Here is a 23,168-nt window from a genome sequence, read left to right on the forward strand (position 1 = left end):
TCAAAGAGGGTTATCACAAAAAAGAACTGAACACCACTGAAAAAGGGTTCAAATGCTGGACTTTTTTTTATTGACGGCGGGTCATGCTGTCAGACTCTGCTCTTGTGACAGTGTTTTAGAGCATCAGCCAAGGCCTTCAACACCTTATCCACATTGGCCTTGCTGCTGTTACATCCCATCAGTCCCACACGCAATACCTGTAAAATAAATAAATAAATATGAGAAACAAAACAGTTACTGACCATTGTGTCATTTTAACACACTGTAAATGCATGGGGACGTCTTGTTGTTCTCTGGTGTCTCAGTTAAAATGAATTGAAACTGATAGCTTCTCACCATGCCAGCAGACGGTCCAAGACCCCCAGAGATTTCAATGTTATAGGTCTTCATAATATACTTTGTGATTTCCCGCCAGTCATACCCTGGGGGAGCTACTATTGTGGTAACCGTTGGCAGTCTTGCTTTCTATAAGACATAAGTTGTTTTCAGAAAATGTGATGTGATTTATGATAATTCGGTATATGTGAGATCTGTTGTGATGTTTAAGGCTTCTTCTGCCAACCTTATCCTGCACAAACAGTTTCAGGCCCATTTCTTCTAAGCCTTCATGAAAGTACTCTGCAACCTCTTTGTGCCGCTTCCATGAGTTCTCAAGACCCTATAAAAGTAAAATATATGGTAAACATATGTTCTTTTTACAAAATTAACTTTTCTCAGAGTATTCAGGGGCAGAATATGATCTCACAGTCTCTGCGAGGATGGCCAGACTCTCACGCAGACCATAGAAAAAAGACACAGGTCCAGTGTGGTGATAACTGCACAGTTAGAGAAACCTTAACATACAGTATATGCACAATATCCTATCATCGTTTAGTGATAAAGAATTACTTCAGAGGTCTGAGCATATTGATTTCTGTCTTCTTGGACTACTTTGTTTTCTAACTTCACATGAATGAGGGCTCCAGTGTTTAATGAGCTGTTATATCAGCGCTTGTTAAATGTGATGAATGGTTCTTACGCGCGCACAGGCTTGTCGTCACAGCCCCAGTAATTTGCCAAGCAGCTCATATCCAAGAAGTAAGAGATTGGTTTTGTCCTCCTGTTAAATATTTTCTGGCTTTTTTGTCAAAAAAGAGAGAATTTGTCACATTCAATTTAAAATATTTCAAAAATAAATGAAATAAATTTGTCTTGAAGCTGTTTTGTCTCACCATGCTCTCTCACTGAAGGAGATTGGTGCAGTTCCTGGAGGTGCGTTCAAAACCTTCTGAGAGCCAGTATACATTATGTCAATGCCTAGTGATACAAGAAGTACATTTGAAACCATGGACCCCATGCAGGCATTGCTTGTAGTGCCAGAGCATGTAATGTGGGTGATACCTTGCTCATCCATGCAGATAGGAGTACCTCCCAGTGCCGCTACTGAATCAACCAGAAATAAACAGTTGTACCTGAATGACAGAAGAAAAAAAATGGTTAACAATTAAGTATACGTTAGGTAAAAAATGTTAGCCTGAATAAAAGCATCTGCTAAATGCATACATTTAATTTAATTTTAATTTAGTATATGGACCAATTCACACTATTAACTAGTAGCTTATTAGCATGCCGTTTCTTAGTACTTATAAAGCACATATTCTGCTTGATCATATTCTGCATCTCTAATCCTACCCAAATTTAACAACTGTACCTTGCCAACTATTAACAAGTAGCAAATTAGATGATTATTGAGGCAAAAGTCATAGCTAAAAGTTTGTTAATTTCAAGAATTGGATCTTAAAATAAAATAAAAACTAAATAAATGATATTATGTAAAACATAAATATAAATGTATAAAATAACACACACGTATTATAAAAAACTTAACTTAAATGTAAATTATTTACAGCTTGTTAGTTACAATGATATTTTAGTATCACATTCGTCAAACGATTAATAGCAATTAATCGCATCCAAAATAAAAGTTTTTGTTTGCATAATATATGTATGTGTACTGTTTATTTATTATGTATATTAAATACACATGCATTCAGTATATAAATTGAAAATATTAACTTGTGTGTGTGGGTATGTGTGTGTGTGTGTGTGTGTGTGTGTGTGTGTGTGTGTGTGTGTGTGTGTGTGTACATACATACATACACACACACACACACACACACACAGTACACAGTTAATCATGATTTATACTTTGACAGCACTATTAAAAATGGACTAAAATATGCAAAATGCTGATTTTAATAGAGGTTCTTAATCTGAAGCAACTCTGTTCAAGATGTCTCACTTGTGGCAAAGGTCACCTATGCCGTCTATGGGGTGAACAACTCCTGTGGAGGATTCTCCATGTGTGAGAAAGAACACCACTGGCCTGTATTTGTGTAATGCCTATAAAAAGAGATAAACATATATGATCATTTGAAGTATATGCATAAATGGTTAATGAAACATAATTTGTACCTGCTCAATTTCCTCATTTGTAAAGTACCCACCAGCAGAGGTTACAACTCGGTTTACCTTGGCACCTGGTGAAGAGTGTTTGATATCTGAATTAATGATGATCTGGATCACCTTTATAAATCTTAGTTTCAGGCTTTCTAGTAAAAGCACAATCTGTACCTATTCTCTCAGCTATCTCTGCAGCTCTCTCTCCCCATATGCCATTGACGGCTATGAGGACGCTCTCTCCAGGCTCCAGTGAGTTAAAGATGGCACACTCCATCGCTGCATGACCCGGGCCACTCACAGCCAGAGTCACTCGGTTTCGGGTCTGAAATGCATACTGAATGCCACTTTTGACCTGATTCATAATCTGAGAGCAAAACAGGCAGACAGTTAATTCATTTCATTCATAGATAAGGATTATGATACGATTATTTATGTAGCATGACTACAAATTATTTAAAATCTTTTATTACTATACTGTTTATTTTCTTCAACAGGTACAATGTTACTAGCCAGATTCAAGTCGTTTTAGCTACTTATGTTGCAGTTGTTTAAAGTTCACTCAGACACAAAAAATCTTTCAAACCCATGACTTTCTTTCTTCTGTTGAACACAGAAGATTTTGACAATTTTGCAAACCTAACTGTTTTGGTGACACGTGAATCCCATAATACAGTTCCATATGAGAGAATGTCAGTTTACAGTACACATTTTGAACAATGTATGGGTAAATTATAATAATGGAGTATAATATTGGAGTAAATTATAATATTTTGGAGAATTATTCCTTTAAGCCAATATGATTCAACTTGGTAAAGCGTCATAAAAATGGTGACCTATAAAGTCAGTAGTCCTTAGTATGCACCTAATAAATGTAACACACTGTACTGTATTACCTCAATGGTTTCTGCATGTAGGTGGCCAAGCATGGGCTGTGCTCCAGCTGCTGTGATCCGTGCAGGCACATTGGATGGTCCTGGTCCAAGCATAAGTCGCTGGGGGACGGTAAAAGGCTGTAACAGACATTCCGGTGGAAGAACGGACAGAGAGGACATAATGCTGCCGCGACACTGACAGACTGAGGCAATGGTTAACTCATGTAAACAGTGGGAGAACCTTTCACCTGTTGGCCAATCATCTCACTTTGAGACCTGATAATACTGAACAGTGCAGCTGAGTAGTGACGGCAGCTGTCTCATTAACAAACATATCATTTTCCTATTTTTTTTTTTCAAACTTGTTCAACTAGTAAATACTATACACTTCCATCATATATACAATAAATGAACCAGTATATTTCAAATGTGTGAAATGTGAGACATTAGTGTGAATAACACTTTGACACCTCTACTCATAAAAACAAGTAAACCAAAAATATTCAAAGTTCTTTATTATTAATGTATTTTACATGTAAACCATTAAATTACTTCTAAAAAATGAAAGCAGCAAACTTTGAAACTCACAGTTTTGCTTTGAAGTTGGGTTAAACATTAATAACGTCTACTATTTCCTGAAGAAACCTACATTTAAAATAGAGCTTGGACATCAACAACATTATATGTCAACAGTATTCATTATTAATGAACAAATAATATGAAATGATTGAATGAAACAACTCATCACATTCATATTCACTGTGTAAACTCTTTATTTTGGGGTTTTTGCATGTTTAACAGTAATGTACACAAATTATATATACATTTTAACCTCTTAAGCACAAATGCTATTTTGGGGATTTCCGTTTTTCATTTTCCTTCCTAATTTTGAATGCTTCCCTATTCACATTCAAAAGTGTGAGATGACAAAGTTTGGTATCATTTTAAAGGAAACCCTTTGAAATTACATAAAACACTGTTGAAATTGATAAAAATGACAATATATGCTGTCTGTGTTATAATAAATAGGGGAAAAAACAAGGCGCTTTTTTATTTTATTTGTGTAAACTGAAGTTTGAAATAGTATAGCTCAGGCAATGAAGGGCCTAGTAACTTTAGACCAATTTCATGTTTTTCTAGCACATGTCAGCTAATAGAGGAAAAAAGAAATTTCTTTCTATCTTAATCTATGCAAAAGTTATTCTATTCCAACTGAAGGAAGGAATAATACCATTTTTGTACAAAATTTTAGTCTAAATAAGTATGAAGTCATCTTTTGCACACTTGCAGTATGGAATAATGTGATATCTGTATATTATTTTACAGAAAACACTCAGAAGTTACATAAAAAGCTGCTGTTTGTGACAAATAGTATTATTTATGTTGTTTCACATATGATGAACCATCTCAATACAATGTGCTTTTTTGTGTGTATGTTTTCTGAAATCATATTAGGCAATAGCGACATGCATAGAATTATTAAAATATCTGGTCTGTCACAGTCTTAAATAGAATCCACAATTTCCAGCTTAATATCATTTCATTTATGTCTATTCTGCATCATGTAAAGATTGAGAGACTTTGCCTGTCTCAAGCATGTATGATATTTCATATTTATAGCGTGTCTGTTTGTTATTATTCAAAACCAGCGATAAATCCGCGTCCCCGAAGCTTCAACGCGAACTTCGGAGCGTCAACAAACTAATTTATGTTCATCCACCCAGTATACTGTACTGTTTACTGTATATTCACTGAAATGCGGTCAAATATGAAAATTATGAAAATAAACAGATAAGCTTATGGCTAGCGGAGCTTCGAGGCTTCAAAATAAAGAATGAAATGTATAAAAGCAAGTATCACGCGTATACGCTTACCAGATGCGCGTCCTGACCTCTCCACGGCGACGGTGGTCCTCCATAACTTGTATTATGAATATTATTCATTGTTAATCCGGAGATTCTTCCGCGTGTAGTTTCCCCCTCGCGTGGTCTTTGTTTAGAAGCAGCCAAACACTCAATCTCCCATCGGTCAGCGGTTCTGTGACGTCACCGGACGGAAACAGGACGGGGCAGTAAGTGACCCCCCTGTTGCGGCTATTCGCACCTCTGACTGGTTCAAACGGCTTTTGAGTGACAGCTATTTGGACTAATAGCGCTTCACAAAGAGATCAGATCTGTATAGCAGGAAAAAGGCTTTAGAGCGCATCATATGAGTTAGAGGTCTGGTCAGCGCTCACAGGGCTTTGGACCTCTATTGCGCACTTGTACAGAACGCTTTATATCTCAGCAATGGAAGCACGCAGAAACGTAAAAATGGTCTTGTTGGAAAGAAGAGATTCTAATCTAAAAGATTATATCGAGTATATAGGTATGCGTGGCTGTTTGCGGCTGACTGAAGCGGTGCAAAATGTATAAATAATAAGGTGAGAAATTTTACATCGCGATTCTGTTGAAGATCATTCGATCTGTGATTGTCACACAATAAAATGATCTACATCATCAGATTCCTGAGAATGAGAGCTTTCTTGTGATATATGACTTGACTGTTTTGTGAAAAATATTTTAAATACACATTCTTACGAAAACGTATTCGCAATCGTTAGATGGAAATTTATGGGGGGGGGAAATATATTTCTTAGCTTAATTTGACTACTTTATGTATCATAAAACCCCAATTAATGGTATTCTTTGTAAAGAAAACACTCTAAGCTTTCAAATGAACCCATTTTTGGGCAAATGCCATATAAGGAAGGATATGCAAATGAGACACAAACATGTGACATGCTATTTTCGGACCCGGTACCGGGTCTACAGAATATTTTGCATACTTAAAGATGGTATTTTAAAGAATGTTTGGATTCATTTTATGGACAAAAAAATACAATGGGAATCGAAGTCAATTAGAACTCTTCTATTCTTCAAAATAACTTATCTTCCACAGAAGAAAGAAAGTCATAAAGGTTTGGAATGATATCCAAGTAAGATTAAGTGTTAATTCTGTTTTAGTAGTAGTTACGGTTTGTTGTGTTACCCAATGCATTTTTTTATATACCGGAATACTGCACAATCAATGAAATAAACTGTACTCTAAAATGACATGCCACACAGCACCATTTTTACCCTACCTCATCCTAACAGTGATGGGTAATGTGAGATAATGTAATGTGCTTTATGTGCTTGGTTCACAAAGGGGACGGTGTTTTGTGCTGAATAAAGAGAGGCTTCCCAAGAGGCTGAGAACTGAAAGAGCCGTGACTGTAAACCACCTTCCCTCGGACTACAGTGGCCTTCACCTTCCCTCGCAGAGCAAGACCGACGTACGGTGTTAACTAAAAAGAAAGAAAAAGTGAAAAAGAAACAATTTCTTTTACATAACAGTTCTACTGAGTCAAATTTAACCTACCTTGTTTTTGTGATGTATGTTGTCTTTGTTCACCTAGAAAATGAAATGTGTTCACTTGCAGGCTCCAAAAAGCTATCAGTGTATTTATAGAGGAAAACATTTAGCAACAAGCATGCTCTATCTTTCTGTCAGTCGTTTAGAGCATCTCATCACAACACGCTTGAGTGAATCCCTGTCTTTCTCACCGTAAACTCTTTTTCTGGATCCCAAATGACTAAGTCTGCATCGTGACCTGGAATGAGACTCCCTTTTCGGTCATCAAGGCGACATAGTTGAGCAGGCTCTTTACACAAGAGTCTTACTGCGTCAGAAAATGAAAACCCTCTTTTAGAAGCTGAAGTCCAGAACAAAGATAAACCTGTTGGTAAACAGTGAGATGAATGACACTTTAAATAACACCATCTGAAATGTCTCAGGTCTTTGCTTACTCAAAACACAAGAAGAACACTCTTGCATTTAGTCATTTAACTTGCGATACCATACATTTCTGCACAAATTCATTCAGCCATAAAATGTGAAAATTTTATAATAGCCAATGATTCACAGTTTAAAAATACTGTTCAAGGTGGAAAAAGTAAGTGGAAATTTTTTTTGGAAGCAATAACCTAATTATTGATGAAACCTGCACTATTCCTCACTATTCTTTAGCCTCAATCCAAAGGCCTATTTTCTTCTGCTAAACACATTTTGTTGTTGATTTACGTCTGATCTTTGGGTCATTGTCCTGTTGCATCACCCAACTTCTGTTGAGCTTCAGCTGGAAGACAAATGACCTTTCATTCCTATGCAAAATGTCTTGATAAACTTGAGCTTGAGTCCAGGTCCTGATTTAGCAAATTAGTTTCAAACCATGAGGTTTAGGTTAAGATGTTGATGTTTGTATAATGTTTCGTTCTCGTCAGCCTTGTAACTCTTTTGCAAACAGCTTTGGTTTAATTTGTTGAAACAATGTTGCTAGTAGTGCTGTGGAACCTGGTTTTTTGTTTTCATCATACTGTGTTTGTCTTATGTTCAGGTAAAATTTGATGACCAGTTGAGGCAGAAATCCATGCTAAATGCAAGTTTATATACTTTATTCATACAAGTGTAGATATTTTTTTTTTAAGCTGGGTCCAATCTGGGACTCTGTCTTGATCCCTGAACGTCAGTTGTTGTAGTTAATCATTATTCTGATTGGTCAATTGTTGGTGGGCCACTGTTTGCCTCATTAAGGACTTTGGCCTTCATGTGAGTGCATGAGCATATTAGTAGATTGACAGCCTACCAAACTGCAGAGAAGAGATCCCTCCCCATGCCTGTGTGAAATCACCAGTGTCTAAACACTTTAGGTCAGGTGTGCATGGTGAATGATCTGACACAACCATATCAATATCACCAGCTTTGAGTGCAGACCATAGGAGCTCCTAAAAGGAAACAGATTATGGTTAAAATGCACTGTAATTAAGGTTTATGGAAGTTCATAGGACAATCAAAAGAGACTTGTTCACACACACAAAAAAAGTTGTGCCATTTTTATGTTGCAAAGCTGTCTGACTGACTTTCTTCTGTGGAACACCACAAAAAGAGTTTTTTTTTTAAGTAATGGGGAGCCTTTAAGCTTCAAAATGGATCCAAAAGCACCATAATCAAAGTATTAAATTAAATAATTAAGTCCACATGTCTTGATCTATATTGCAATTATTCTACGGACGTATGATAACTTTTTGGGAATTTATTTAGAGAATAAGTGATATCTGATTTGTGAATTAATAATTCTTTTTGACTCTTTCTTTAGAGGAGTGTTAAAAAACACGCATAACTTTATCTGCTTGTTAAGCCGTGACGAAAGGAGTGCTGTTTCAGGGTTCAAGCCTCAACTAGTTTCACTTGAGAATACCACCCCAGCAGCCTGTATGAGCACTATTTGTACATATTACACATTTAAACTAAACCTTTAAAAACATACTTTTTTTCATCACTCTTAACATGACACATAATGATAACATCAAAACCAGTTAAGGAAATGGCAAAAGTGTTCATACTGTATTCAAAAGGAAGCCTCCTCTGTCGCCTTTTTCTTGTGCGACAGAGAATTTCCACACTGTGACTTGACAAGCCGCTATTCGGAGATAAAGATGATGCACCTTATTTTTTTTATCGTGCATCAGTTTTGAAAGCCTCATCAAAAATGTGAGTAAGCTTGAGTCATAACCAAAGCAACCTATTCAGACAAGTTGTTATGTTTGAACACACAAATCACTTGCAAATAATAATGCAGACAGTCTGCATGAAAAGATCTGATTTGAGAAAAAAAAACAAAAAAAACTGATTTCCTTGCAGTCTGAACTGGTCAAAATTAATTCCCAATCAAGACTTATATGGTTCTAAGAAGTCAAATGAGACTAGAAGCAAAGAATTTCAGTGAATTTCAGTTTGTTCCTCTCACAAAGCTATATTGTATTGACTCCAGAAAACATGAAATCTAGTGCATGAGTCACTTTTATGGTGGTGGTTTAACATCCTTTTTGATGCTTGAAAGCTCCAGTCCTCATCAGTTGTAATTGGATGGGGAAAATATGTATTCTTTAAAATGTAGCGTTCCAGAGAAGAAAGTCATTAATTTTAATGTCAACAATTACTTTAACAAGTTCCAGTGTCATTTTTACAGAAATATGATTAAGACTAACTTTTGTTGATCAGCTTTTTTTATCAACCTGAATCGGTTTCATTGTCTGTAATGCATATTGCTGATACCCGGTTGGCTGTGTCTCGTATCGGGGGGCAGCATTTAAACTGAGTTGCACGTGCTGGAATGTTCTCTGCACACAGGTTGAGGTAGTGATGGGTGGTCTCTACAGTCAGTGGAGCTCCGGCCTTTCTTGCTGCCCTGATGAGCTCCAGAGGCTGAGCTGATGACAGGTGCACAATGTGGCATCTTACTCTGATAACAAGAAGAGAAAATGAGACTTCTCACCACCCATCTTGACTGGCTACCCATAGTGTGCAGAGGCAACTATTAGAAAATCAAAAGTTGAGGACTTCACTCTAAATGGTCTCATCATAACATACTGATATTGTAAGCAGAGCTGAGTGACAGTACGGATGGCTTCAAGCTCCATAATGTCAGGCCTGGACCTCAGGAAGGTGGAATATTCATGTGGATCTGAGTAAGAGTAGTAAAGCGGGATTTTCCATTTTAAAAAATAATACAGGTTCATGATTTCAAGTAGAACTGAAATTAAATTTACATTAAATGAACAGTCTTATACCCCCTTTCTCAGCAGCTGCATGCTCGACTTCTCGCTCTGCATGAAACTAAACCAAATAGGTTTCATTAATTTAAGTTCCATAATTATATTTCCATAATTACATCTAATAATAAATTATGTCTGACAAGATGCATTTTTCTCAAAGACAGTTGTGCACAATTTTACCATTGGTACTGATTATATGGCATTTATTATGGCAGAAATGTTTCATGAAATCAGATTGAAATGATTGGGGCCATCAGAAAATGAGAAGGCTTACCAGCAGAACGCTTCCTGTGCCCTGGAGCTGTTTCATAGCTGCATGCAGATCTGTGTCACTCACATGAGGAAACTCATCCACTCCGCTATGAATCAGAAAGCACTTAAATCCAGCAACACCAGCCTGAACCATCGGCCTCAGCTCCAGCTGAGATGGACACACATGGGCAGGCAGACATACAAAGAAAATATTGATATTTATTGTTATTTTGCCAACACATTTTTTACATCAGTATTTGGTGAAAAGTGACTTTAGGATCTTTAGGAGTAATTTTTAGGAGTGAAACTGTGAATCACTTACCGATTCTTCACAACAGATGCTGATTCATTCAAGCAGCAAACAAGCAAATAGCTGCTTCTACAGTAAATGAACTTGCTTCTTTTGAATAAGTATTTTGTAACTGTTAAAAAGTATGTTATACAGTAATGTGTATGTGTGCAGTGTGAATGAAGTATGGAGAATGGTTATTTGGAGACAGCTGATGTCTTTTGGAGTAAATCATTGAATCATTTACCCAACTGATTTATTCATAAACTGATGGTTTCTTTCGAAATCGCATACACTTTGAGTAGATACTTCTTTTGAATACGTACGTACTTTGCAACCTTTAAAAAAAGGTATTTTAGTATGAATGTGTGTAGTGTGACCTAGTTTCTCTGAAGTGTCATCTACTTCTCTTAATGCAAGTGATGTCTTTTGGAGTGAATCATGGTATCATTTACTCAACAGATTTATTCCAATATGCGAAAAAAGTATAAAAGATTTACAAACAACTATTGTAATTCATACATTGATGCGAAAATACCTTTATTATGAAAGCCTGATTTAACCTTTTGGTTAATGTCTTCCTTTAGATGTAGATGCACTCCCAATATTGAGTGACAATACTTGAATATTAGAAGGTTAAACAACAGGCTGTAACTGAAACGAGTTTTGTAGTTTGTGCAGTATGTACAGTATGTCAGTACCTTGTTTCCAGGGATGACTCCTCCCCAAAATGCTGTGTCTACAAAACACTGTCCTGTTGCAGCTCCCAGCTTCTCATGAAAGTTTCTAAGAGTTGTAGTTGGTGGGATGCTGTTTCTGTGTACCATGAGTTAATCATTGTGTTAGTTTTTATGTTGTTTATCAATCATATTATTTCTAAACCACATCCAAGGGAGTGGGGGAGACTGGCAGTAACTTTTATTTCTTTTTTCATTAAGAACTCGTAGTCTTCTCCAGATCTGCCATCCGTTATAACTGAAAAGAATGTTAATTTGAAAGTCTATACTCACAGAGGCATGTCTACAATTGTGGTGACTCCTCCAGCAGCAGCTGCTTGTGTGGCAGTCCAATACCCTTCCCAGGAGGTACGGCCCGGTTCATTAACATGAACATGACAGTCCACTATACCTGGCATTATCAGACTGTTCCCTACATCCACTACCTGTTTAAAAAAATGCTGTCTAGTTAGTGAAGGAATGAAAAATGTTTGAGGTTAAATTAGATGAAGGATGCAAATTGGGAAATATGTTAGAAATAGAGTTCAAACCTAATCTATTGACCAATAAATATTGTAATTAATGCATTTAAAACAGTGAAAATTTTCCAAAACCTTAAAACAGACTATGAAAAATACCTGTTTTGTTAGGGATGTAAAAATTTTTGAATAAAGCATCCAGGAGATTTTCATTCTCCTGCCAGGCTGTTTTTGAAAATAAGAGCTCGTTCTTAAGTGACTTGGCTGGTTGCCAGGTTAATAATAATAATAATGCCAAGGGTAACACTTTAGTATATGGACCAATTTTTTATTAGCATGCCTATTAATAACCTATTGGCTGTTTATTAGTACTTATAAAGCACATATTCTGCATGACCATTTGCTACATCTCTAGTCTTACCCATTAACTAAACTTAACAACTACCTTACTTACTATTACAGTTTTTTTCAGTCGCTAACAAGCATTTGTCCAAGCAGTTGTCACATTTTCAAAACTCTAAACACAATTAGCACAGCATCTATCTATTGTGGCCATACCATTCACACATTTCATGTCATTTTCACACAATATGGAGTCATTGAACACATTTCCACAATGCTTACATTTTCTGAACAGACAAGCTATACCTCCCAACAAAATTATGGATCGTTTTGGTAGTATTTACAAATGTTAACACACAACATCCCACAATAGCAAAAACAATGTTCCAAACCTTAGATACAGTATAAAAACCTCTGCTTCTGCAATGATATCAGTTCAAAAACAATATATCTTAGCTGATTTATTTTGTGTAAATTGCGCCAACCACAACTGATTCCAATCTGGCTCAGAATCAATGGCAGGGGTTATTTTTTTCTATTACATTGACACTTATACAATAAAAGGAGGACTTTGAAGAGTGATATTTTTGGAAACAGAAAAGACAAACACTGTAATGTATGGACGAGGAAGAGTAAGAGCAAGGGGCCCAGAGAGAAGAGCAAGAGCAGTGAGAGGAGCAGTGAGAGATGCAGTGAGAGGAGCAGGAGCAGTGAGAGGAGCAGTGAGAGGAGCAGTGAGAGGAGCAGGAGAAGTGAGAGGAGCAGTGAGAGGAGCAGTGAGAGGAGCAGGAGAAGTGAGAGGAGCAGTGAGAGGAGCAGTGAGATGAGCAGGAGCAGTGAGAGGAGCAGTGAGAGGAGCAGGAGCAGTGAGATGAGCAGTGAGAGGAGCAGTGAGAGGAGCAGGAGCAGTGAGAGGAGCAGGAGCAGTGAGAGGAGCAGTGAGAAGAGCAGTGAGAGGAGCAGGAGAAGTGAGAGGAGCAGTGAGAAGAGCAGTGAGAGGAGCAGGAGCAGTGAGAGGAGCAGTGAGAGGAGCAGGAGCAGTGAGAGGAGCAGTGAGAGGAGCAGGAGAAGTGAGAGGAGCAGTGAGAGGAGCAGTGAGAGGAGCAGGAGCAGTGAGAGGAGCAGTGAGAGGAGCAGTGAGAGGAGCAGGAGCAGTGAGAGGAGCAGGAGCAGTGAGAGGAGCAGTGAAAGATGCAGTGAGAGGAGCAGGAGCAGTGAGAGGAGCAGTGAGAGGAGCAGGAGCAGTGAGAGGAGCAGGAGCAGTGAGAGGAGCAGTGAAAGATGCAGTGAGAGGAGCAGGAGCAGTGAGAGGAGCAGTGAGATGAGCAGTGAGAGGAGCAGGAGCAGTGAGAGGAGCAGTGAGAGGAGCAGTGAGAGGAGCAGTGAGAGGAGCAGGAGCAGTGAGAGGAGCAGTGAGAGGAGCAGTGAGAGGAGCAGGAGCAGTGAGAGGAGCAGGAGCAGTGAGAGGAGCAGTGAAAGATGCAGTGAGAGGAGCAGGAGCAGTGAGAGGAGCAGTGAGAGGAGCAGTGAGAGGAGCAGGAGCAGTGAGAGGAGCAGTGAAAGATGCAGTGAGAGGAGCAGGAGCAGTGAGAGGAGCAGTGAGATGAGCAGTGAGAGGAGCAGTGAGAGGAGCAGGAGCAGTGAGAGGAGCAGTGAGAAGAGCAGTGAGAGGAGCAGGAGAAGTGAGAGGAGCAGTGAGAAGAGCAGTGAGAGGAGCAGGAGCAGTGAGAGGAGCAGTGAGAGGATCAGGAGCAGTGAGAGGAGCAGTGAGAGGAGCAGTGAGAGGAGCAGGAGCAGTGAGAGGAGCAGTGAGAGGAGCAGTGAGAGGAGCAGGAGCAGTGAGAGGAGCAGGAGCAGTGAGAGGAGCAGTGAAAGATGCAGTGAGAGGAGCAGGAGCAGTGAGAGGAGCAGTGAGAGGAGCAGTGAGAGGAGCAGGAGCAGTGAGAGGAGCAGTGAAAGATGCAGTGAGAGGAGCAGGAGCAGTGAGAGGAGCAGTGAGATGAGCAGTGAGATGAGCAGTGAGAGGAGCAGGAGCAGTGAGAGGAGCAGTGAGAAGAGCAGTGAGAGGAGCAGGAGAAGTGAGAGGAGCAGTGAGAAGAGCAGTGAGAGGAGCAGGAGCAGTGAGAGGAGCAGTGAGAGGATCAGGAGCAGTGAGAAGAGCAGTGAGAGGAGCAGGAGCAGTGAGAGGAGCAGGAGCAGTGAGAGGAGCAGGAGCAGTGAGAGGAGCAGGATCAGTGAGAGGAGCAGTGAAAGATGCAGTGAGAGGAGCAGGAGCAGTGAGAGATGCAGGAGCAGTGAGAGGAGCAGGAGCAATGAGAGGAGCAGTGAAAGATGCAGTGAGAGGAGCAGGAGCAGTGAGAGATGCAGGAGCAGTGAGAGGAGCAGTGAGAGATTGTTTTTATTTTACCCCCCCCCCCCCCCTTTTTTTTTATTCTGGCCTTTTTGCTATTGTTGTTTTTTTGTTCAGAATGCTCTTATGTGTTTTATGGATATTTTGTTCACTGTAAGCAATACTGTCAAACCTTTTCTGTTCTATCATACTGTGTTTCTACTGTACCTCCTGCAGTAAACAGTAAAGGAACAAAATAGCTTTTTACTGGAAAGCTTGAATGTGAACATTACTGTACATTTGGACATGCAGTTCCTAACCAAAAATTCAGTGTAAAACAGTGAATTGCATGTTCTGCATGCAAATACCTGTAAAACTGAGACTGAAAAGTCTATGCAGTTTTTGTAATGTCAACAATATCCAGTATTTTGAAACCTGGTGTACTTTGATTGACTGTATGTACCTTTTGAGGTGAAAACAAGTGTTATTCTTTGACAGAATAATTTAATTTTGAGTCAGATTTCCAGTGTTTTGGTAAAGTTGGTGTGTGCAGAGAAAGATGTGTTCTATTTTGAAATGAAGATTTAGTATATATTTAACAAAATGTGTTTTTGAGAAGAAAATTATCCATTTGGCCAATTGTGTTTTGTAGGTGTTAGTCTGTGTTAAGAGTTTAGAAAAAGTATCTGAAGTATGGTTAAGCGCTTGTTAGCGATTGAAAAAAACTGTAATAAACAGCAAATTAGGAGTTTTAGGATAAATTCATACCTTATGGTTTTTTAATAGTGAGAAATTGACCATAAAATAAAGTTTGACCGTGCTAGGCAACAATAACTGAACACACATTGATATTTATAGATATTTGTAAACTTTATACAGGCTGCTGTAATGGAAACTGCAAAAAAAAATAAAAAAAAAAAATTAAAAAAAAAATTAAATAACATTTTAATTTTATTTAAGCTAAATTTAAACAATTATGAAACAAAAACCATTATACAGCAAAAAATTAAATAATTAATTATTAATTAATATCTACCTTTATAATTGACCCTTTCTTTAATGCCAGTATAATTTTATTGAATTCACTTTTTTTACACACTACTGTATTTATTAGATTAGCTAGTTTAATCAGTGTATTTTAGTTTGAAAAAAAGAAAGAAAAAATAATTCCATACACTATTCTAAAGGTTTTGAAGAAGGTGTTTAAAATCAGCTTGCCAAACTACTGACACATCTATGTGTCCCTGTCAAATATACTGTATACATATTTTATAAATGTTCTATAAAAATGTGAAATTTTCCCAATATAATGTAAATATTTTGCTTATTGAAATTGACAACATTTTCTACAATCATTTCAGTCCATGCAGCAGTGGTTATGGGTAAAACCAGAGGACTGCTGTGCTTGTGGTCTGCAGCAGATGGCGTGTGTCTCACTCTCACAGTCAAGCTCACCTTTCCAGCTGTGTGCGCTGAAGCTTCTGAATCAGGCAGAATGCTGTGAATCTTCCCTTCCTTTATTATGATAACTGCAGGTCGAATTTCCTCTCCATACCAAACCCTCTGGCTCCGCACAGCGCTGACAGTTGATCCTGGCTCCATGTCTGCAGTCTATCTTATGTAGCCTATATGAGCTTCTGTCTTTCACTGTCGTGGCAGCAAAAGAGTTCACTTTTAAGGTCAATGTACCTCCCTCATCGATCTGTACGTGAGTGTCAACACTAGATAGATAAAAGTTCTTTTACCTGTAACATTTAGATTGTTAATAAAAAGTAAATTCTTTTTAGAGGAGTGTTAAATAACATGCATGACTTTATCTGCTTGTCAAGTCGTGATGAAAGGAGTACTGTTTCTGGGTCCAAGCTTCAAATAGTTTTTCTTGAGAATACCACCCCAGCAGCTTTCATATTACACATTTAAGCTAAACTTTTAAAAAGCCTCACACTAGCCTCACTGCCTCCTGGGCCCAAATATTTGAATGATTTCTATTACACCTATAGGTTGCATTATCTTGTATCATCATTTGTAGTCTTAAAGCTTGGCTCTTTAAGATGGTTTCAATCACCAGGCCCACACCAGCACCCCTTTTAGCTGGATAAATAATTCAAAGCATTGCTCTACTGAGCTGAGACAGAGGAGCAGGAAGGGTTGGGAAGGAAAAAGAGACAGAAAGAGAGAAAAGCAGCCACAAGGGACTGCTCAGACTGGCATTGTGTCTAAATGAATGCTGTGGTTGCTCGGCGCTTGCTGTGCCTTCCTGCCTGGGACATGTCCTAGAGCAAATAAAAAGAAATGTACCATTTCCATTCAAAACCAAAAGAAAAAAGAGAGAAATGGTTGTATAAAGAAATAAACGAATGGGGGGAAAACATTCAGTCTTAGCACTTAGCCTCAATGAGGAAAAACAAACTCCAAGTAAAAAAAATCATGTCAGATGTTTTTCCACACTTAATGTTGAAACCAATAAAATTAATATAACAAATAAATGGAAACTGTATACATAAACATTTTATATATAATATATATTTTTTATGGATACTTTGTTATTGGGTCAAGAATTATGATTGAGACAAGAATGGGCACAGTTTGATAGAGGCGCTGGTGTAAGTGGTCAAACATCTGAGGAAGGGGCATGCTGACAAAACTGCATGAAAAAAGAGGTGTTAGGAGGAGTGAGACAAGCAAAGGATGAAAGAATGAAGGAGGAGAGAAGAAGACAAAATAAAATGAAGTCCCAGATGAAGTCAGTGACCAGCTCATTAACTGGACATTAGAAACTGTATTGTTTCATATCCGATATGGATGAAACCCAAGTGAATACTGCCATGGTATGTTCTGGATGTGTCATGGATGGTCTGTCTCCCTTCCCTCTTTTGTATATAGACAGAACAAACAATTGCTTTGAACGGCTCACAAACACTGTATCATCATTACAGTATTCAGAGAGACTGATGTGCTGGTCGGTTTTCTTTCTGACGTATGCAGTGTCACATAGAATCCAGAGACACTAAATCAAAAGCTTTTGAATCGCATGCATAATAAGCTCTTTAAGACTTATTCCAAGCTATTCATGCATGCTTGGTTATCCTTTTTCAAAATCACTTTGTCTTTAATTCTCTAATATTTTGGTTATTATAACCTTAATTATTGATTTGTACTCTTAAAAAAACTGATCAGGTTATTAGAATTCCAACATAGACTCTTTTTTTTCAGTAATGCAAATTTTATGAAGATATGCTAATGGAATACTTAATCCTGATTCCAAAATGAGATCTATTTCTTTACTGTGTCATTTCCTTTTAGTCTAATTCATTTCCTGATTTTAGAATGCAAACAGGCTGAGTCAGAAGAATAGAGGTGGATTAATGTCAGTGGAAAAGCTTCCTCTATGAATGTGTTACATGGGTTTACTGGATTTGTGAGGAGGGCACAGTCCAATTTGCTCTAATAGTTTGTGAATTGAGAGTAATCCCACTGGAAAGCTGATTATTCTTTACAGATAGCTCAAAGGAAAGGCCAAAATGAGGTCAGATACTATTTACAGTTCTCTGCAGTTCGATTCATTTTCAGAAGCATCATTTCTGACAATTATATTTACAGTAAAACAGTTTTTCCTTAAATATCATTCTTTCTGTCCCTCCCACCATTCATTCATTCATTCATTCATTCATTGTTGCATAAGTACTGATGGAACATTTTATACTTAGAAGTAATAATAATAATAATAATAATAATAATAATAAATGGTCTTTCAATTGCCCCTAAACTTTAAGATTTTAACCTTTTTTTAACATGAAGGTTTTTTTTATTATCAAGTATTTAAAGGGACACTAAGTAGGAATTACTCCCATCTAGTGGTGAAATTGTATTTTGCATTCAAACTAATTTTGCTCTCCAGCGCCTTGCTTTTTCAAATGCGCGTTGCATCTACGGTAGACGATATGTACCAAAAAGCTTTGACAGGATGTCTTCTAATAGCACTTCGTCGAGTTTTCCTTCAGGTGAACAGGTGTGTTATTTCAAACAAACTGCAATATGACAACTAACAAACGAATGTTACAGTATGAATTACTGACTGTGGAAAACATGAAATATTGTAATTAGTAGTTATGTCTTCTTTATTCGTTATATTTTCTGAATTATGTGCATCGTTAGATGTCATCATCAAACACTGACTTACCTGTCGAGAAGAAAACAGGCCACTTCAGCGTCTCTTTTGAAATCTTTATCCAGCATTAGCTCTTTTCACCTAGAAAAAGCTTCCCCGACATTAACTCTTGTTTTCTGTAATCTACGGTCACGTTTCCTTTTACGTTCTATTTTTGACTGTTTTGGTGAAGATGTTTTCTTCTCCTGTGGCGCAGCATATGTATGGTCCATAATAAGAATGCAATCCAGACTTTAAACTTGCCGGTGCAGTTTCAAGCGCCTCTCACTGCTCTGCACCTGCGTTTCTGGCTCTGACCGAAAACGCGTTGTGGAAACGCGTTGGCTTAGTACTTTTTGTCCCTCTCTGCTATTATAGTTTTGCAAGATGGCGGAACTACATGGAAGCCTCCGTTGACCTACCGTCCCATGTATATAAAGATAATAAATTCTTCATTTACGAGGATTAGTTTAAACATTGGCATAGGTATTTGTACACCATTGAGGGCATATTTATGAATAAAAATATTGATTTTAGATAATAAAATACCTAAAAAGTTACTTATTGTCCCTTTAAGACAAAATTTTAACCATAAGAAAAGGTATAAATAATGAGTATTAATAACCATAATCAAATTGTACATTATGAAAATGGATGGAATGCCAAGGCTTAGAAGTCGATGTAGTAATAATAAAATTGTCTTTCAATTACCCCCAAACTTGCATAAAAATTAAGATTTTGTTATTATCAAGAATTTAAGACAAAATTTTTACCTTAAGAAATTAACTTTAGCATAACCACTGATGGAATGTTAAAGCTTAGAAGTCGATGTAATCATCATCATCATCTGTTTTTTTAGCCCTTTTTAAATTTTTATTTGAACCTTCTATCTTTATAGCCGTTACAAAACCCAGCATAGACTAATTTCATTCTGTAATGCGTGTTTCATGAAGATACATTCATGTGATACATTATTTTCATAATTCTTTTTTAATCTGGTGTCATTTTCTTTTAGTTTCTTATTCTCTTCCTGACTTCAGAAAATGCATATACTAAAAAGGGTTTTCAGGTGAATTCTTCTAAATATTAAATATGATTTTGTCTTAAAAACCATACTACTGTACATTATACTTTGTTTCTTTTAACATACCACACACATGCAGTCCAGCATTAGCCGCTGAATCTCATGTCATGTAGAGCCATGTTTGTGCGTGAGTGTGTGTGTGTGTGTGTGTCGTACTCCGTGGAGAATCTAATCCCCTTCCCCCTCACCCCCCCCACCCTTCTCTCCTCCCCCTCTCGCTCTCTTCCTCTCTACTGCATTGATGCTACTGCTGTCCTCAGTGATGATGTCACTGGCTCAGTCAGTCTCAGCACCACCGCTCGAGGCAGCTAGCAGAACCATTTTGGCTTCTACATTACAGGGCACTCAAAGATCTCTCCACTAAGAAGCCTTGATCCATACAAGCAGGCCTTACCGGGCATCCAGCTACGACCTCGCTGGAACAAATAAAGGATCCTCTGTTAAACAGAGAGAAAAGCAGACTGTTTTCAGCATATCAGAGGAAGAGCTGAAAAAAAAAAGAGAATTAGAGAAGCCAGCACGAGAGGCAGTAGTGGGAGCTGATCTGTCAATAGCTGAGAGCATCAGAGGATCAGCATTGTAAAGGTAAGAGTTTTTCCATTGTTGGCATGTTCTAGAGGACAATGCAGTATTAATGAGGCTCTGTCTGTTTATTTGGTGTTGGGTCACCAGGGTGGGACTGCTGTGGGGTGCGGCCATTTAGAGCCTGTCAACAAATCCAGACATTATTATTATGACAGAGAAGTGTTTTATTTTATTTTATTGAGTATTGGAACAGATGTTGTTCATCATAGATGTCCTTGTGTACATATCTCTAAGTGCGGTGAGATAAATGCACTGTCATTCATCGTCTCAGGCTTGCAGCCACGTAGTAATGTCATCAGGAAAGCGCTTATGAATCACGATTCCAGAATTTACCAGAGAACAGATAAAGAATGGTCATTTCTATTTTTTTTTTTCTTCTTTTCATTAATATGGCAGCGAGTTGGGAAAATATAGTGAGTACTGGCAACACGCATATGAAATTGCGTATGATTCCCACTGTGCTTTAAAAGCACTATATCCTGCGTATGATGTCACACAAATGAACAATTTATATAGATTTGTTGACACTTAAAAGCACAGTGACTGGTGACAAAAAAAATACATTATGAATTTTATGATTTACACTGTAAAATATAACCTTAAAAGCATATTCACCCAAAGATTACAGTTCATCATTTACTCACCCAAATGGATTCATTTCATGTGATAATGTATAAACTAACTGGTAATATTCAAGTCAAAACTATGTTTTAACAAGTCTTAATTGTTACACCAGTGACGGTCATTTTAAAAGGTCAGATCAAGAAAAGCAGTGCATTAAAGGCGAAATTCACCCAAAAATGAAAATTTTATCATCATTTACCCTCATGTACTTCTAAATCTGTACGAATCCTTTCTTGTGTGTGTGTGTGTGTGTGTGTGTAAGAAGATGTTTTGAAGAATGTTGGTAACCTTACAGTTGCTGGTAGCCATTGGCTTCCATAGTAGGGAAAATGCAATGGAAATTAATGGCCACCAGCCACTGTTTGTTTCTTCAAAATATCTCTTTGTTTGTTTTACTACCCTTTTAAGGTTACTTGATCTCTTTTTTTTCTACTTGATCTGACTCTTAAAAATACTGTTATTGGTGTAACAATTAGGAAAGGCTTGTTACGTAATATTTTCAATCTTGAATCAAACCAGTTTAACTAATATATTACCACATGAAGTACCACATTTTTTGTTACATAATAATATTTAATTAGGTTAATCAGAAATTGTTTAGAATGGACATGAATAGGTTCATTAATCAACATGCTAGACACAATACAAGTATTATAAAACCAATTTTATAGTTTCTCTTCATCAAATCAACAGCACTAAAACCGGCAGCTTTCTGACTTTCTTTGTAAACTGACTTCTTTTTGAGAATCATGCAAACGAAGGACTGAACCCACTCCGTCACACCAGAACGTGACTCAGCGTGATGTTAGTCTAATTGAAACAACGCATAATGCAGCTCACATGAGATCACTATATGAGCTCTTTTACGTTTATTCAAATAAAGCTCTTAGTTAGTCAGTCTGTAGCAAACACACTTATAAACAGAAGCAGAACTCGTTGAAAATGAGATTAAGGCTTAAAGGTCATGAATCTTCCCTGCATGACACATTAATTGGACCTTCATTTTGGTCCGACCAGCAGTCTGAGCTGGACTCAGAGTTTGTGGCAGCCAGCTCTGTTATCTGTTATTATAATAGGGAGCATACTGACATTTAGCCAGCCGTGCAGTTCTTTTGTTGCTGCCGGGCTGAGTATCACTCTAGATCTGCAGCTGACCGTGCATGATCCTTTTACGGTGAGGTCATATAAACACATTCTTCCTGTCTGATCTGAACATCGAAATATTGAACATTTTTAGATTTTATCATTTAACCTCATCGTAAGTCACCACTGAAATCGTGTTTTTGCTTGTCAGCCTGTCATCCCACCATGTCATTTCTTTATAGATACAACATAAATCATACTCATAGTTGCTATGGTGATAGGCAGCTAAGATTTACAGCCTTCCCGAAAGTAGGTGTAATTTAATTTCCAATTGGGAAAGTCTAAATCAATATCTCTCTGCTGCTATATAGTAATGGAGCTGCTAAACGAGTAATATCCTCTCTTTTTTCAGAAGTGCTGCACATAGATGAAGGAATATAGATTTTACTGTAAATTTATTGTACAATAATATTTTGTGCATTGATCAGTATGTCTCCAGTCAATTAGTAAGCAGCTTTTCATAGCTAATATAATGTATATATTTAATAACATAACTGTAATAACATAAACGGAAATACAATAACAATAGTAATAGTAATCCAATAATTTTTATGTTATATTATATTTAAATATGATGTAATAGATAAAGATTTAGATCTTCCAGTTTTATGTTTGATGAAATCGGTGTCATTTCTCTCTTTGCAGGTGTGAGCAGTGATCTGGACATTTAAAGCAGTGCTTTCAGCACACACACACACACACACACACACACGCAGAGGCACCATGGCAGGGGCCTCGGTGAAAGTGGCGGTGAGAGTCCGTCCCTTCAACTCTCGTGAGATGAGTAAAGATTCCAAGTGCATCATCCAGATGTCAGGAAACACAACCAGTAAGTACCCAACTGCACCTGAGCCCCGATGCTTCCATCCGGAACATCCAGCTGTTAAATCACTAAGAATACTCAAAACACTCCAGTTTACAGAGCATGACTTTTACTGTGTGTCTTCATGTTGTTTTTGCAGGCGTGTGTTGTGTTTTTATTGGCCCTGTTTGAGTTTTTGACCTCATCTGCACGGATTTCATAAGGGCAGTCTTTTTGAGACGATGTGGGATAATTGTTAACTGATCAGTGAACTGGGGAGAACAATCTCACCAGTAAATTAGATCCGACATTCATTTCATCGTCAGCCATTATTCTAATGTGGCTACAGAAACTGAGAGTTATAAAAGCAGAGAAAAAAATAGAGGGATGCTGCAATGAACTGACAAGCAGCAATGCCAACATGCAC

The 23,168-nt window shown here is 37.7% G+C and overlaps 3 protein-coding genes across 13 annotated transcripts in view; 1 reads left to right on the forward strand and 2 right to left on the reverse strand.

Annotated features, from left to right (window-relative positions):
* Positions 1–42: 42 nt before the first annotated feature.
* agxta (alanine--glyoxylate and serine--pyruvate aminotransferase a) lies at positions 43–3,560 on the reverse strand. Its single transcript, XM_026263883.1, has 11 exons — positions 3,336–3,560; positions 2,614–2,806; positions 2,455–2,519; positions 2,282–2,382; positions 1,381–1,451; positions 1,212–1,296; positions 1,019–1,117; positions 746–815; positions 563–658; positions 337–465; positions 43–197 (listed from the first exon to the last, which is right to left on the reverse strand). Exons 1-11 carry the CDS (start codon positions 3,492–3,494, stop codon positions 90–92), a joined length of 1,176 nt encoding a protein of 391 aa, XP_026119668.1. The 5' UTR covers positions 3,495–3,560; the 3' UTR covers positions 43–89.
* A 2,544-nt stretch (positions 3,561–6,104) lies between these two features.
* LOC113098799 (allantoinase, mitochondrial) lies at positions 6,105–16,017 on the reverse strand. Its single transcript, XM_026263893.1, has 11 exons — positions 15,812–16,017; positions 11,501–11,652; positions 11,192–11,306; positions 10,224–10,370; positions 9,965–10,010; positions 9,765–9,858; positions 9,450–9,636; positions 7,981–8,119; positions 6,902–7,074; positions 6,717–6,749; positions 6,105–6,642 (listed from the first exon to the last, which is right to left on the reverse strand). The coding sequence occupies exons 1-11, from the start codon at positions 15,956–15,958 to the stop codon at positions 6,496–6,498; spliced, it is 1,380 nt and encodes a 459-aa protein (XP_026119678.1). The 5' UTR covers positions 15,959–16,017; the 3' UTR covers positions 6,105–6,495.
* A 3,830-nt stretch (positions 16,018–19,847) lies between these two features.
* Positions 19,848–23,168, forward strand: part of kif1aa (kinesin family member 1Aa) — a 56,473-nt gene continuing 53,152 nt past the window's right edge. For 6 of the 11 annotated variants that reach the window (XM_026263903.1, XM_026263914.1, XM_026263907.1 and 3 more), the window contains exons 1-2: positions 19,848–20,172; positions 22,585–22,768. In XM_026263903.1, coding sequence (XP_026119688.1) covers positions 22,663–22,768 — 106 coding nt within the window. In that variant the 5' untranslated portion in view covers positions 19,848–20,172; positions 22,585–22,662. The remainder of the gene's footprint in view (positions 20,173–22,584; positions 22,769–23,168) is intronic. The other 5 variants (XM_026263919.1, XM_026263920.1, XM_026263926.1 and 2 more) reach the window with 1 other exon arrangement.

Source organism: Carassius auratus, chromosome 6, assembly GCF_003368295.1.
Source record: "Carassius auratus strain Wakin chromosome 6, ASM336829v1, whole genome shotgun sequence".
Classification (NCBI taxonomy): domain Eukaryota; kingdom Metazoa; phylum Chordata; class Actinopteri; order Cypriniformes; family Cyprinidae; genus Carassius; species Carassius auratus.

What these genes read in the sequence shown, in the direction of transcription:
- agxta (XM_026263883.1), bottom strand. Translation starts at nt 3,494, where the DNA reads ATGTCCTCTCTGTCCGTTCTTCCACCGGAATGTCTGTTACAGCCTTTT. An exon ending in TCCTTCAGTGAGAGAGCATG is followed by an intron (nt 1,118 to 1,211) that starts GTGAGACAAAAC and finishes TTGACAAAAAAG; the next exon opens with CCAGAAAATATTTAACAGGA. An exon ending in AACTGTTTGTGCAGGATAAG is followed by an intron (nt 466 to 562) that starts GTTGGCAGAAGA and finishes TATGTCTTATAG; the next exon opens with AAAGCAAGACTGCCAACGGT.
- LOC113098799 (XM_026263893.1), bottom strand. Translation starts at nt 15,958, where the DNA reads ATGGAGCCAGGATCAACTGTCAGCGCTGTGCGGAGCCAGAGGGTTTGG. An exon ending in GAGTCATCCCTGGAAACAAG is followed by an intron (nt 10,371 to 11,191) that starts GTACTGACATAC and finishes TGTCCATCTCAG; the next exon opens with CTGGAGCTGAGGCCGATGGT. An exon ending in GCACAGGAAGCGTTCTGCTG is followed by an intron (nt 10,011 to 10,223) that starts GTAAGCCTTCTC and finishes TATTTGGTTTAG; the next exon opens with TTTCATGCAGAGCGAGAAGT.